Genomic DNA, 16,421 nt, shown 5'->3' with positions numbered 1-16,421 from the left:
TTAAATATTGTTAGATGTACCTATCACTTTAAGCCAAATATATTTTTTATTTTTAATAATTTTTAAAATTGAGAAATTGTGGGTTTTGAAGCTGTTTTGTGTGTGTGTATTTATTTGGGTGTATATTGGTTGCAAATTATTTGAAGAACTCTCATCTGAGAGAGCTTAAAGGAGAAAATGTGAGATTAACTCTATGCGTAGCTGATCATCTTGATTTCGAGAGTTTACCCAAAAAACCATTAATGGGTGTGATGGTGTGATAGATATGAGATAAAATTAAAATAAAATTAAATTAAATAAAATTAAATTCAAGATTTGATGAGTTTCAAATCTGATTAAATTGAAGAAAAAACGTAAATCACAAATTAAAAAATATAAAAATAAAAATAAAAAAAGAAGCAAGCCCAAATCATGCAAAATATAATAATGAAAAAGATGAAAAGATGTGTAAATGAATTGAAAAATATTAGAAAAAAAAATATACACACACAAAAGTAATAGACATTGGAAAAATACGTATAAAGTAGGAAATAATATTAGGAGCATAAAAATGAAGAAGATGAAAAGATGTGTAGATGAACTGAAAAATATTTAAAATATATATATGCACACAAAGTAACAAACACTAAAAAAATACATATAAAGTAAAAAATAATATTACACTGCCATTGTAATGATTTTCACAAATCATCAAACTTGCAAAATATAACAATCGAGAAGATGAGTTATTTTGAAAAAAGATAGGTAGATAAGAGAATGATTGAATGTAATAATGGAGAAGATGAAAAATTGTGTAGATAGATTGAAAAATATTGGCAAAAAATATATATATACATACAAAAGTAATAAGCACTGAAAAAATGCATATACAGTAAAAAATAATATTAGGAGTATAAAAATGAAGAAGATGAAAAGATGTGTAGATGAATTGAAAAATATTGAGAAAAAGAAATATATACATACAAAGTAACAAACACTAAAAAAATACATATAAAATAAGAAATAATATTACACTGACATTGTAATGATTTTTCCAGATCATCAAACTTGCAAAATGTAACAATGGAGAAGAATAGTTATTTTGAGAAATAAAATATGGATAGATGAGAGAATGATTGGAATAAACTGAATAGAGAAACTTGTGCGTAGTAGTTACAGGAGTTGTGGGTTTCTTTTTTTATTTATTTTTTTATTTTTAAATTGAGATTGAGAGTGAGATATATATTATTACACTAGCATTGTAATGATTTTTCCAGATCATCAAACTTGCAAAATGTAACAATGGAGAAGATGAGTTATTTTGAAAAATAAAAGATGGGTAGATGGGAGAATGATTGAATTTGATTGGAATAAACTGAATAGAGAAACTTGTGTGGAATTTGTAAGAGTTGTCGGTTTTTTTTTTTTTTTTAATTGAGATGGAGAGTGAGATAGATATTATGGATGAATATTTTATTATTTTGGGATAAATATTTTTGTTGGTGATGGATATGAATGAATATTTTAATATTTTATATTTTATATAGGGAGAGAGATTGAGAAGGCTTGAAGAGTAGGAAGGAAGAAGAAAGAAAGTGCCACATAATATTTTTTTTTTCTTCAAAGGTATGAGAATTTAGAATTCAAGTTTTTGAGCCTTTTGACTTAACAACTATATTTGATTATATATATAAAATAAAATATAGATAGATATAGATAGATAAACAAATATTAACTTTGTCTCAAACTATTTGTTTCGTGCATAATCAAAAAACTTAAAAATAATATATTTGATTATTAATTTAGAATATTATAATTGTTGTTTTGTCAGTTATTATTAATTATCTAGTAATTAGGAGTTCTAACATTAGTGAGTTATGGGTTAGGTCACATGTGATGTAAGTGGATTGTTAATAAGGTCAGATTTGACTTGATTGAACGAACATTCAACAGAGGTTTCCTCTCTCAGGGTGGGTCTCTTCTTTCCAATTTCTTCTCCTTTTTTTTATTATTTTTTTTCAATTTCTTCTTCTTCTTTTTGTCAATTTCTTTCTTCTTTATTTGTGTTAATGTGTTAATTTTGTTAAGAAAAAGGGACTGAATTTCTAATTACTAGATAATGAATAATAATAACAAAATAAAACTTATAATATTTTAAAATAATCCGAATTTACCCCTTAAAATCAACCTTGCTCTCAAGGTTGAAATGCAACTCAATGACGTATTTTTTGAAACAAATATTGTATTCACGTATCAAAATTAAAAATAACATACATATATATACCCATTAGAAAGTATTATATATTTCAACAATTTAGATCAAAGATAGTATTGTTAATCGCAACTCACTTGTGATATGATTCTCACTATTATTGAAAATTAAAAATAATTTATTCATAAATTATTTTTCACTCGCTTATGATCCACTTTAAGTTATTTTTTTATATTCTCCTATGAATAATATAATATCAAAATATTTCTAATAATAATAGGATGAACTATGCATTAATGTTCACATTGACGGTCTAAATGTTCCATGATATAAACATACACACTGTCAAATGCGAACATTCACACTATCAACATAAATATTTACATTTTCAAATTTATTTAATGTGAATATTCACATCGCTAAGTTGCTAAATGTTCAAAAAATATTTGTAAGGGTAAAATTGTTTATAAAATACCTTAATGGTTGAGAAATGAAATCGCACATTTTGTGATAGTGTTGTGCATTTTGTGATAGTGTTATGCATTTTCTTATTCAAATATTTTCTAATCACAAAATGTGTAACAATACTATAAAATAAGTAACATTATCACAAAAATGCGTAACTTTATTTCTCAAATATAAATTGTCATAACTCCTACAAAAAAATATGTAATATTTATCACAAAAATATATAACAAGGTGCATGCAATACACATTCTGTGGTATTGTGTATATGCTACAGCAGTATTAAGGGGAATGCTATGGTATACAAACCTCAAAAAGTGTACACATCTATATTACACATTTTTGTGATATATGTTACGTATTTCTATGATAATTTTTTTTTGTTGGAGTAGAGTTACGACAATTGTAAATGAACATTTTTGTGATAATGTTACGCATTTTTTGGCTAAAAAATATTTGAACAAAAAAATACATAACATTATCACAAAAATAAATAATATTATCACAAAATACATACTATCACTTTTGAACCACAAATTATTTCAATTCTATAAAAAAAAAATTATTTGTTAGTTATTATTAATTATCTAGTAATTAGGGGTTTTAAGGTTATGTTTGGCATAAATGGTTTGGGTTAAAATAGCTACAAACAGACAAAATAGATTAAAAAGTCAATAAGATAAAATGTTACATCCAAATCATAATCATTTATTTCTCTTACAAAATTGCAAAAAAATCAAAAATCCTATCACAAACAAAACTTTTTAGCTCAAAACTGGCCTTGTTTAGCATGCAACACTTTTAGCCTAATAGTCAAAAAGTTATTAAAAAACCAAAAAGCCTATAATTTATATGAAAAAAATCAAAAATTTCATTTTCTCTCTATTTTTTATATATTTTTTAGCTTGATTGAATCAACATTCAATCAGAGGTGTCCCCTTGGAGGTGGGCCTCTTCTTTCCAATTTCTTCATTTTTTTTTTAATTTTTTTTTTTAATTTCTTCTTCTTCTTCTTGTCAATTTCTTTTTCTTCTTCATTTATGTATTTATATATTTGTGTTAGTGTGTTAATTTTGTTAAGAAAAGGGGCCTGAAGTTCTAATTACTAGGCCTTTATTTGGCATGGACTAAAATGAGGTTAGGGTTAAAATAATCATAAAAATATAAAATAAATAAAAAAATATAATGTTATATTTAAATCATAATAATTTTTTTTTTCCAAAAAATCCATTTGAGTCCCAAACTAAAAAAATCAAAAAGTTAATATAATTTCCAAACGAGATAATGAATAGAGGGCTGTTATTAGCACCTCCCAAAATTCTTTGGACCCCCATTGCTTTCGACCCCAACCCTAAATCCTAAATTTTAATAATATTTTTTTGGACACCCCACTTATTACCAAATCTACCTATATTCATAATATTTCACAATGAAATGCACACCCACCTAATTTTTCATCTCTCTTCTTCCTTGACTCAATCAATCTTCAGAGTTTGGAGCTTTGGTCCAATATAGAATTCTTGGACCCCAACCCTCCATCACTCTCGTCGCCGTCTCGGCCGTCAACGGAGCATTTCGACGACTCTCATCTTCTCTGAACGCTCTCCGTATCGCCGAATCAGTAACCTCTCTCAGCCTCTCATCATCATCTTCTTCGTTGCTTTTTGTATCTTCATCATCGCTGAGATCGATCAAAGATACTCCAATTTCTACGGGATTTGCATAACCATTTGGAAGATGAGGAAAAACAGAATCATCGTCTGAATCGTCATCAGAATTTTGAATGTAGCCCAAAACAATTTGTTCACCACTATGTAGCCAAAAAAATGTATTTTGTTCAGAACTGTTTTGTCGAAAATAATGATCCTGTCAGCACTGTATGTCCGAACAAAATTTGTTCATCACTGTGTAACATGAATCCATTCCAATTCACAACTTAAAATAACATGAATTAAATCCATTCAAAATATATAACTTAAATCCATTCCAATTCACTCTTTTCCATTCTAAGTTAGTTTAACCAAGAAAATTACATAAATGACTATCTGCATTAATGTTCGGAACCTATGTATTGAACGAAAGGATTATGTTCGGTACTGTATTACCGAACATAATTCTAACAGTCAGCAAACTAGTACCGAACAGCTCGAACAAAACAAGAATGACTGAAAACGACTGAGAATGTTAATACAAGACAGATAAACTTACCAATAGAACACCGGTCTCACTAGAATTGTTGTCCTCGTCCTCCATTGCTGTACATAGTGAAATAAGTGATGAAGTATATGTTATACTTGAAGCAAAACTTTCAAGTTCAATAGAGTTGATGATGGTGATGAAGATGACACATTCAGGATTTAAGATAATTATGAAAAATAATAGATCTAGGGTTTATGTTAGTTGGTTATGAAAAGTAATAGGTTTAGGGTTTATAAACATGAAATACGTATAGTTGGAGTTAGAGGTGGGGATGGGGGTGGGTGTCCAATATTATGGAGTATTAGTTCTTATTGATAGGTGGGTGTTCCATTTAATAATGTCTTTTAATGTAATTTTACTTTAGGGTATAATTGTAATAAAAAAATATATAAAATGGGGGGTCTAAAGAATTTTGACAGGTGCTAATAGCAGCACTCTAATGAATAATAATAACAAAATAATATTCTAAAATAATTCGAATTTACCCCTTAAAATCAACCTTGCTCTCAAGGTTGAAATACAACCGGATGCCATATTTTTTGAAACAAATTTACTATTAACGTATCAAAATTAAAAATAATATATATACATGCATATATATATATATGTCTGTATAAACACCCATTAAAAAGTATCATATATTTCAAACAATTTACATCAAAGATAGTATTTTGCTTGCTTGGTTGTGCTTTTTCAAAAACACTTTTTAGAAAATTTTACATTTTTGTTTTTCATGTTTTTTTGTTTTTGCTGAATTTTTTTAATATTTTAAACAATTTTTTTTACTTTTTAGACATACCTAACATAAATATACCTAAAAAGTAAAAAATTTGTGAAAAAAATCTTTTAAAAATTCACTAAATACCAAAAATACAAAAAAAAATGAGAATTCAGTACATTTTTTGTATTTTTATGTATTTATTAAAATTTTAAAATATTTTTTCACAAATTTTTTACTTTTTAGATACATCTAAGTAAAGTGCATTTAAAAAGGTAAAAAAAATGTTTAAAATTTTAAAAATATTCACTAAAAACAAAAAAAAAACACGAAAACTAAAAAATTGAATTTTCAAAAAACTTAATTCAAAAAATTCAAACCGAACACACTGATTATTAATCGCAACTCCCTTGTGATATATCCAGATCCGTAGATCTATGCTTACGTCATCATGGTTCATGTCCTTGAAATTCTGTGGCAAAAATTGTCAATAAAACCCAACAGATCTGTTTAAGTACAATCCGAATCTGTCGATCCAAATGTTATTACCTTGAATTGCAAGAAAAAAATAATAATAATAATAATTAAAACTGTGGTGCCAGAAATCACTAATTTAATGACTCTAAACTCACCATTAATGAAGTGGCAAAATATATAGAGGGTAATTTTTGGGAAAAATTGGGCCGAGCTCCGAGTTTGGCTTCGAGGCCCAAAACGCGAAGGACTAAGTAAAAAGGCCGTAATGGCTACTTCGGCCTAGGGGCAAGGTTACTCCGGCCTTAAGGAGACAAAGTTACTTCGGCCCGAGGAGATGAGATTACTCCGGTCCAAGAAAGAGTAAAGCCACTCCGGTCCGGAGACAACTCGGAGTTAGGCCGGTCTCAGAGTTAGTCCGGCCGCAGTATGTTCTGGGAAGACCGGTTTCAGAATTAGTCCGGTCGTGACATACAGCGGTTGGGACGGTCAGAACTTGCTACTTGGAAGTTTGAACTAAGCACATCAAGGTCAAACAGGGCAGCCAAAGTAATCAATTGGAGGAGCAGACCGAGCTAAGTATAGTTCGGCCCTCTGTGGCTCGGTATAGCCAATTTTACTTCGGTCATGTGGAAGTTCGGTCATATAAAAAACCATCCCACTTGGTTTAAGCAGTGGGGGAGGGTGCAAAAGGATAAGCATTATCCCTAGGAGAATGAATCCTAGGAGGACTCTGCATGGAGAAGTACAAGTCCTACTAGGATTGTGCCATACGAAACTTATAAAAGCTCACAAGCAACACCTTGGAGGAGGTAATTGAACACAATCTTTCTGAGAACTTAGAGCTTTGCCTATTTGTCAAGTTTTCTGACTTAGGCATCGGAGAGGTTTCCGGCACACACCCGCCGGCTAGCTCACGTTTGTGTTTTCAGGTAGCAAAGCGACGTCGTACGGAGGAGCGTGGACTTGGTCAACAGGATTATACGAGGAGAATTATTTCCTCCCCGTACAATTGGCGCCGTCTGTGGGAAGAACAGACAAGAACAAAAACCTCTTGACTAAGCTTCTCCTTTTCTCATTCAATGGCACACATTGAAGACTTGCCGCAGTCCGCCGTCGACGGACTAACTCCAGAAGGGGGCGCAAGGCGTGAGGGATTACCTGCTGTCCCTCCCATGGCGGACTTGGAGCCCCAACAACATAATTCCAGGAGGAGTGGCAGGGGAAGGCGGAATGGCAGCCCTCGTCACTCTCAAAGTCCCGACAGGCAAAGGAGGAGGATTGATCCTCAAGCCCTGGAAGACCGCGTAAAGGAACAGGATGAACTAATTCGAAGGATGGCGGCGGACATGGAGACTTTAAAACGCCAGATAAAGACCAAAGATGTGGCGACAGGAGAGGGGCGCAAGCATAAAACGCCCCCTCACCACTCAGAGAATCGTAGTAGGAATACTACGCCCTCCCAAGGAGAGAGCAGAAGCCTCAGGACAGGCGACACTCACTCCTTATCTTCAAGAACTCGTCACTCCAGGTCTGAGAGGACGAGATCCGAAAGATCATATACCGAAGGAAGTACGTATTGGCCTTCACATTCACACCAAACCAGATCCAGACAAACCGAGCTACCCAGGTCATCCGACTTACGAACCGTGCTAGAAGAAAAAGCACGATGCAAGGAGGATGCCAGGGCAAGGGATCCACACCGAATTTCGGCCCTACAACGGTTGGCTCCTCGAACGCATGGAAGCGTCGAGGTTGGAATGCCAATACCGCAACCGGCCTACGAACCAGCGGACAAAGCATTGGCAAGGCTACAGACTTCGCCGTTTGTCCCAGCGATCGAAAACGCTCCCCTACCATCAGGCTTCCTTCAGCCAAAGTTCAATACATATGAAGGAAAGACGGACCCGTATTCACACTTGAGCCACTTTCGCCAAGTCATGGCCGTGTACAGGCGAAACGAGGCCTTAATGTGCATACTTTTCCCATCAAGTCTGGGCGACCTGGGCTTGACTTGGTTCGAAAAGCTCCCAGAAGGTAGCATAGCCTCCTGGGCCCAATTGGCAGAAGCATTCGTAACAAGGTTTCGGACAAATACTAAAACACCGGTGGAGATAGACCAGCTACTCTCCATCGACATGGGTGAGAAAGAAACTCTCAGATCTTACAACAGTCGCTACTGGGAGACATTCAACCAGATCGGAGACTGCCCAACCAATCTAGCCATTGCGCAGTATAAAAGAGGTCTACCAGTAGGGAATAGACTAAGGGATTCAATTACAATGACGCCACCCCTCACCATGGAAGCCCTGATGGAGAGAGTGCATCAGCACATCAGGGTAGAAGAAGATGGTGCACGTTCCAAAGCCAAAATAAGTACGGCAACGGTACCAGAAAAGAAAACCTCAGCAAAGGTTAATACGGTGGACCGAAGTAACAAAAACGGGCGTGGCAGACGAGATAACGGAGAAGACCCAGACAAAAGATGGTTGAGAATCCGCACTGCCATAACAACAGTGTTCAAAAAACCAATTTATCGGATTCTAAGCGAAATCAAAGATGAGCCTTTTGTCAAGTGGCCAGCCAAGCTTGGGGAGGCTCAGAAGAATTACGACGACAGATCACGGTGCACCTTCCACAAAGAAAAGGGGCACCGAACTGAGAATTGCACGCCCCTAAGACAGCATTTAGAAGAATTGGTGGCAGCAGGCCACTTGGACGAATACATTGAAGGAGGAGCGCAACCGGCCCCCCAAGATCATGACCAACCCAACAGAATGCCAAACGACGCACCACCACAAGGCATTATCAATGTAATTCATGGAGTTTTTGAACCTGAGCGCGTATGCGAGCTTAGAGGTTCAATCAAGAAGGCTGAACACTTTAGGGAAGTATTAAGTTCCCAACCCGCCATCAAGAAGGGGAGGACAGAGGCAACAAACGTCATGTCCTTTTCGGATAAGGACTTGGAACGAATTTACTGCCCCCATAATGATGCCCTGGTTGTCACTCTCCGAGTCAAGGATTTTGACGTCAAGCGGATTCTGATTGACCAGGGTAGTTCATGTGAGATCATGTATTACGACACATTCAAACAACTAAAGTTGCAAGACAAAGACTTGGCACCTGCAGTTTCTCCCCTGATTGGATTCAACTCCATGCCAGAGTGGCCTGTCGGCAAAATAATCCTTCCAGTCAGAGCTGGAAGTGTATCAAAACAGGTGGAGTTCTGGGTATTGAAGGTCCCCTCCACCTACAACATCATCCTAGGCAGAACATGGCTGCATGCCATGCGTTCGGTGGCGTCATCATACCATCAGGTAATGCGGTTCCCCAATGACGCCGGTATAATTGAAGAAATCTATGGCGATCAGATCATGTCAAAGCAGTGCTTCGCCACAGCAAATGGAAGCCGAGCTGCCAAAGGATACGTTCATTCGGTGGAAGAACCAGAGAGTAATGAACTATTCGCTGACGTCGGCAAAGAAGCTAATCAGAAAGCGGTGGAAGACTTGGTGGAGGTAAAAATAGATGAGAAGAACCCGGATAAGTTCTTCCTGCTTGGCTCATCATTGTCCAGCGCTGAGAGATTAGAGGTCATGGAATTCTTGACTTCCAATATCGAAGTGTTTGCCTGGACACCTTACGACATGCCAGGCATTGATCCAAACTTCATCAGTCACCAACTCAATGTCCACCCTTCCGCCAGACCAGTCATTCAACGCACGCGCAGATCGGCACTCCACCACGCCGAAATAGTGGCAGAAGAGGTAGGCAACCTGCTGGAGGCAGGAGCGATAAGGGAAGTGCACTACCCAAAATGGATCTCCAACACCGTCGTAGTGCCAAAAAAGAATGGTAAATGGCGTGTCTGCGTCGACTACAAAACAGTCAACAAAGCGTGCCCAAAAGATAGCTTCCCTCTACCAAGGATAGATCAACTGGTGGACTTAACGGCAGGACATAACCGACTTAGCTTTTTGGATGCATACAGAGGCTACCACCAGATCGCCATGCACGAACCAGACCAAGAGGTCACTTCCTTCACAACACCAAGGGGGTTATATTGCTACAAGGTCATGCCCTTCGGCCTAAAAAACGCAGGGGCGACATTCCAAAGGATGGTCACCAAAATGTTTGAACCATTGTTAGGCAGAACAATGGAGGCGTACATCGACGACATGGTGGTCAAAAGCAAGGATGAGAATGACCATCTGAAAGACTTAGGCGAGATGTTCCAGATCCTGAAGAAACACAAGCTACGCCTCAATGCGTCCAAATGCGCATTCGGAGTTGGATCTGGCAAATTCTTGGGCTTCCTGGTGACCAACCGAGGTATAGAAGCCGACCCCTCTCAGATCAAAGCGATCCAGGAGTTGGAGAGACCAAACTCAGTCAAAGAAGTGCAGCATCTTACTGGTATGGCGGCTGCACTCAACCGGTTCATAAGCAGGTCGTCAGACAGACTACGACCATTCTTCCAAGCTTTAAAAACCAAGTTTGAGTGGGATGAAGAATGCGACCGAGCTCTGGAAAGCTTGAAGGAGTACATGTCTTCCCCACCACTACTTGTAACTCCAGTTCCTGGTGAAGAACTCTTTTTATACCTGGCAGTTTCTCAGCACGCAGTTAGCGCAGTGTTGGTTCGTGCAGAAGGAATACACCACCTGCCCATCTTTTATGTAAGCAAGACATTGTTGGGAGCCGAAACAAGGTACTTGCCCTTAGAGAAACTAGCATTAGCATTAATGATGGCATCCAGAAAGTTGGCACATTACTTTCACGCCCACACCATAGTCGTTCTCACAGCCTTTCCACTAAAAGCTCTGTTTGAAAGGGCGAACTTCAGTGGGCGAATTTTGAAATGGGCAGTAGAGTTGGGACAATTCGACATCAAGTTCCAACCAAAGACAGCAATAAAAGCCCAATCTTTGGCGGACTTCGTCGCGGAATTCACTCCTGGAAGTCATCATATCTGCCCAGTCGACCTGACTGACACAACCAAACTAGGGACGGAAGTTGACGCCGGAATAGCGCAACCCCTAATGGAAGGTAGTCCAACCGAACTAGGGACGGAAGTTGACGCCGGAATAACGCAACCCCTAGTGAAAGGTAGTCCATCAAGCACAAAGGCAGACTACATTAAGGATCACAAGGAAGAAACGAACAAAGGCTCACCAGCAGTTCAAACAGAGGACGAAGGGCAGACAGCCAATATGGACTTTGAAGAAAACACCATCCTTGACCCCACGGCATCGTCTGACCCTTCCACATGCTGGAAACTATTTGTTGGAGAGATGTGGAAGCTCTTTGTGGATGGAGCATCCAACCGACATGGTGCAGGGCTTGGCATAGTCCTCATCTCTCCAGACGGCCTGGTTATAGAGCAAGCAATCAACCTTGGCTTCCCAGCATCCAACAATGAAGCAGAGTATGAGGCGCTTATCGCAGGACTCAAGTCAGCACACTTCATGAAAGCAGCCGAACTAATGGTATACAGTGACTCTCTGCTGGTGGTAAACCAAATTTCGGGCGAATACGAAGCAAAGGACGACAGAATGGCCAAGTACCAAGAGTTAGTCAGAACAGAGATCAAGAAGTTTGATGTGGTAAGGATAGAACAAATTGACAGGGAGGAAAACAGCCGAGCGGACGAGCTAGCAGGCCTGGCCTCAATGGCAGATACATCGATCCCTCATCCATTACTCATCGACTTCTTACCAAGACCAAGTATAGAAGACCCCGAAGCAGAAGAAGTATATTGCACTGAATTAGGCCCTTCATGGATGGATCCCATCATCCTGTTCCTAAAAGACGGCATCCTACCAGCAGAGAAAAAAGAAGCCAACAAAATAAGGGCAAAGTCGCAGCGATTTTGGCTATCTCCATCTTTGGCATTATACAAGAAGTCATTCTCGGGGCCTTACCTCAAGTGCGTTCATCCCAACAAAGTAGAAGCCTTCCTGTTCGAAATACATGAAGGGGTATGTGGAAGTCATCAAGGGGGAAGGTCGCTCGCCTACAGGGCTATTTCACAAGGATATTGGTGGCCATATATGCAAGCAGACTCAGAAAAATATGTGAAAAAGTGTGAAAAATGCCAGAAATTCGCGCACCAAATACATCAACCAGCAAGAGAACTCCTACCCTTAACTAGCCCATGGCCTTTCGCAATGTGGGGCTTGGACATAGTAGGACCACTTCCAACAGCACCCGGTGGCAGAAAATTCTTCCTCGCAGCAACAGACTACTTCACAAAGTGGGTGGAAGCAGAAGCATTGGCGTCAATCAAAGAGAAGGATGTGAAGAAGTTTGTCTGGCAAAATATTATCACTCGGTTTGGCATACCAAAAGCACTGATCTCAGACAATGGAACTCAGTTCGACGGCAGAATTTTCAGAAGCTTTTGCGAAGAATACAAGATAGAGTTCTACAATTCTACTCCGGCATATCCTCAAGCAAATGGGCAGGCTGAAGCATCAAATAAAGTCGTCTTGGATGGACTAAAGAAACGGCTAGAGAAAGCAAAAGGCAAATGGGCGGACGAACTCCCTCACGTCTTATGGGCTTACCGAACCACACCTCGGCGATCAACAGGAGAAACACCATTCTCCTTGGCCTATGGAATAGAGGCAGTCATCCCACTAGAAGTTGGCCTCCCCACAATCCGAAGCGAAAATTTTGATCCAGACTTAAATGGAGAAGCCATAGCCTTAGAACTAGACCTTATAGAAGAAAGAAGAGAAAAAGCAATGGTTCACATCGCCGCCTACCAACGAGAGTTAATCAGAAAATACAGCAAAAAGGTACATCCAAGACAATTCAAGATTGGGGATTGGGTACTACGCAAAGTAATGGGAAACACCCTAATCCCAGGAGACGGCAAGTTAGGCCCAAATTGGGAAGGTCCTTATAAGGTGGTTGGATTAGCAGGCAAAGGGGCATACCACCTAGAAGACAAGGACGGCAAGGCAATCCCTAGGCCATGGAACACGGCCAATCTCAAGTTATTTTACTTTTAGCTTTTTCTTTTTCAAGCATATGTAATTTTCTCTTCCTTCAATAAAATAAGAAAATCTTTTTGGCGCAAATTACCCTTTGTAAAAGTTAGCTTTCAAGACTTACGTATATTACAAACATGTTACTCTAAGTTAGCTGGAAAAACTAACTTAAAGGTTGGCTGGATTAAACCAACACCCATCCTAAGCCCAGGATAAGGATCCAGGCTGCAGGACATTTGGTCGGAATAACCAAATACTAGAAGTTAGCTGGAAAAGCAAACTTCAATGGTTGGCTGGAATAAACCAACACCTGTTACTCCTTAGCCGAAGTAAGTGCATGACTAAGGAGTGGTTGGCTGGAATAAACCAACTCTTGTTACTCTTCAGCCGAAGTAGGTGTAAGGCTGAAGAGTGGTTGGCTGGATTAAACCAACACTTTGTACTCCTTAGCCAAAGTAAGTGCATAACTAAGGAGTGGTTGGCTGGAATAAACCAACTCTTGTTACTCTTCAGCCGAAGTAAGTGTAAGGCTGAAGAGTGGTTGGCGGGATTAAACCAACACTTTGTACTCCTTAGCCGAAGTAAGTGCATGACTAAGGAGTGGTTGGCTGGAATAAACCAACTCTTGTTACTCTTCAGCCGAAGTAAGTGTAAGGCTGAAGAGTGGTTGGCGGGATTAAACCAACACTTTGTACTCCTTAGCCGAAGTAAGTGCATGACTAAGGAGTGGTTGGCTGGAATAAACCAACTCTTGTTACTCTTCAGCCGAAGTAAGTGTAAGGCTGAAGAGTGGTTGGCTGGATTAAACCAACACTTAGTACTCCCCAGCCGAAGCAATTATGTCGGCTAAGGAGTGGTTGGCTGGTAAGTATAGTTTAACCAACCAAAAACCGAAACAACACTTGGAGTAATAGAAGACATTACAAATGCAAGCATATACACTATAACCGGAATAAGAGATAAAATTTTCATTCAAAAAGAAGTCATTACAAGGCTGCTTAGTTCGGTTACAAAGAAAAGACTACAAAATTAAGAAAAAAGTTCATCTATTTCGGCGTCGAAGGCAGCATCGGCGTCAACTTGAAGACCGGTTTCGGGCACTACAACATTTTCAGAAGGAAGAACGGGTTCGGCTGGAGCCACGGCTTCACTTGGTTGATCAAGAGTTAGATCTTCCACCACGGGCTCCGACCGAACTACCTGATCTGCATTCACAACCGAAGTATCCTCAGGGGCAGAGTCTTCATCAGAAACTTCATCGTCTGAGCCCTCAAGGAACTGCTGTTGCATGGCCGTGGCATAATCCATCAGGGAGTTCGGTATAAAGTAGGCTGGAGGGTTGAAAACCTCGGTCTGAGGATCATGACCGAGCTTCTCAACGGCTCCCCTCCAGCCGCACTTAAAGAACAGATCCTTGGCCGCATTGCATTGTTGGGCATAAGCATCCTCTGCCCTCTTGAAGCCTTGTTTGTCGGCTTCCTTCACCTTCTCTTTTATTTCGGCATCCTTCTTTCTTTCAAGTTTTAGCAACTCGCGCAAGTACTTGTCCTTCAGCACGATGGCAGTCTTTTGCTTTTCGGCCTCGGCCGAACTAACCATTCCGGTCAGACGACCGACCTCACCTCGGAGTTCGGCCATTTCCTTTCTGGCCTCCTCTAGTTCGGCCGATTTCGCCTCCGCCTCTGCCGCAGCTTGCCTTGTCACTTTCCTCAGCTCCAGCACCTTCCTATGGGTGATTTGATTTTTCTGGATAGCCTGACAAAGCAACAACTTCAATTTAGCCGAAGAAAAAGAAAAGTAGAAAAAACAGAAATACGACCAAAGTTACTTACCAGAATCATTGATTTCGTGGCTGACCGGATGGACTTCAGCTCGGTGGTTAACTGTTTGTGGTGATGTTCCATGTCTTTAGGCAGACACACACTCTTGGCCAAATTGATGGCCAACAGGTGGTCCTTCTCAGCAACAACCGAGTCTGTTTCCAGAATGTCTCGGTCGTTGAAAGATAGCTTCGGTGCCCAGCAACTGATGGTCCGGTCGGAAGACTCCGGTCGAGGGCTTGGTGGTAAGCTCGGCTGAATGACAGGTTCTTCATCAACCAAAACTCGTTCGGGTTCGGCAGTCCGGGGACGTTTGGTCCGGCGGGAAGAGGATGGCTGTTGGGAAGGGAGGGCGACAACGGCAGGCTGCGATTGACTGGGAGGCGTTACTTCGGGCCTAGCCGTTTCGGTAAGAAGGGCCCTAACTCTGCTCCTTTTCGCCATCTCTTCTTCTGCTGTTAGAGGGACAAGTCTTATCTCGGGCAGAGTTGGGTCCGGCTCCGGTGCTTCCTCGAGAAGAAAATCAGTTACCTTTGCTTTGCGGCGACCGCTATACCGGTAGGTCGGCTCAAAATTTAGAAGCTTTGACCAACTTCTTTCTTTAACCCGTAGTGCGGCTCGCAGAACCCCAAGGTTGGGATAACTGTACAGGGAACGGAGATGGGCGAAATCTGCAATAAAGAGAAGTGTTAGTTCGGCTAATAAACTAAACAACCGAGATAACAAACAAGACAGAAGACCGAAGCAAAATTACCAGGCTCTCCCATTTTCCAATTTATAGGTCGGCCAGGAATTTGAGCTTGAAAATCCTCAAAATTCCCAGAGACCCAAAGGAAATCATCATCGTTAAGATCTTTGTCCGGAGTATGCTTAATTATCTTCTCTCGGCGGCGGCGAATTCTGAGGTAGTAGACCCACCCAGCATTCTTTGAGCCGATGGAATACTGATGAAATATTTCGGCTAGACCAAGATTAAGTCCGGTTTGGTGGTTTAATGCGTCTATTCCCATTATAATACGGTAAGTATTGGTGGACAGTTGGGTAGGACATAACCTAGTCTGTCTAAGAAATTCGCAGATGAGCGGTTGGACAGGAAACCGTAGTCCGGTTTCAATTATTGACTGAAGGGTAAAAGGGACGGAGCCTTCATTGTCCCAGGGAGTAGCATCTTTCTTGGCCAACTCCAGTTGGACATCATCAGGAATCTGGTAGTCCTGCCTGAATTCGGCCATGCCACCAGGGGTTTCGACTAAATATCTATACTTACCCATTTGTTGAATAAGTTACGAATAAATTATTTCGGTACAAAAATTTGGCTCAGTAGCCCGGTTGAGCACACGTAGGAGTGCCTGGGCAACCTAAGTCTGCAAGGTAGAAAACAAAGGGGTTAAGCACAGATCGTGGGACCGCGCTACAAATTATAAGCAAGATATACAAATCCTACTTCGGCTCAGTGGGCTGGTTCTACCTCGGCTCATCAGAAGGTTTGTTAACTCGGTTTTGAGCAGGTTAGACCGGTTTTAACGTCTAGGGGCAGCTTTCTGAGTTCGGTC

At 39.8% G+C, this 16,421-nt stretch overlaps 2 protein-coding genes across 3 annotated transcripts in view; both read right to left on the bottom strand.

Moving 5' to 3' along the window:
- Window positions 1-16,421, bottom strand: part of LOC114302348 (UDP-N-acetylglucosamine transporter UGNT1) — a 199,705-nt gene that overhangs the window by 170,712 nt on the left and 12,572 nt on the right. The window lies entirely within an intron of this gene.
- LOC145806246 (uncharacterized) lies at window positions 4,136-16,288 on the bottom strand. The gene is made up of 5 exons (XM_082902689.1): window positions 15,623-16,288; window positions 14,881-15,539; window positions 14,137-14,803; window positions 4,848-4,911; window positions 4,136-4,466 (listed from the first exon to the last, which is right to left on the bottom strand). The coding sequence occupies exons 1-5, from the start codon at window positions 16,137-16,139 to the stop codon at window positions 4,136-4,138; spliced, it is 2,238 nt and encodes a 745-aa protein (XP_082758815.1). The 5' UTR covers window positions 16,140-16,288.

The sequence above is a fragment of the Camellia sinensis genome, chromosome 13 (genome assembly GCF_055761805.1).
Source record: "Camellia sinensis isolate YWXY chromosome 13, ASM5576180v1, whole genome shotgun sequence".
Classification (NCBI taxonomy): Eukaryota; Viridiplantae; Streptophyta; class Magnoliopsida; order Ericales; family Theaceae; genus Camellia; species Camellia sinensis.
The sequence above is the reverse complement of the archived record's forward strand: the minus strand, read 5'-3'. Positions and strand labels throughout refer to the sequence as shown.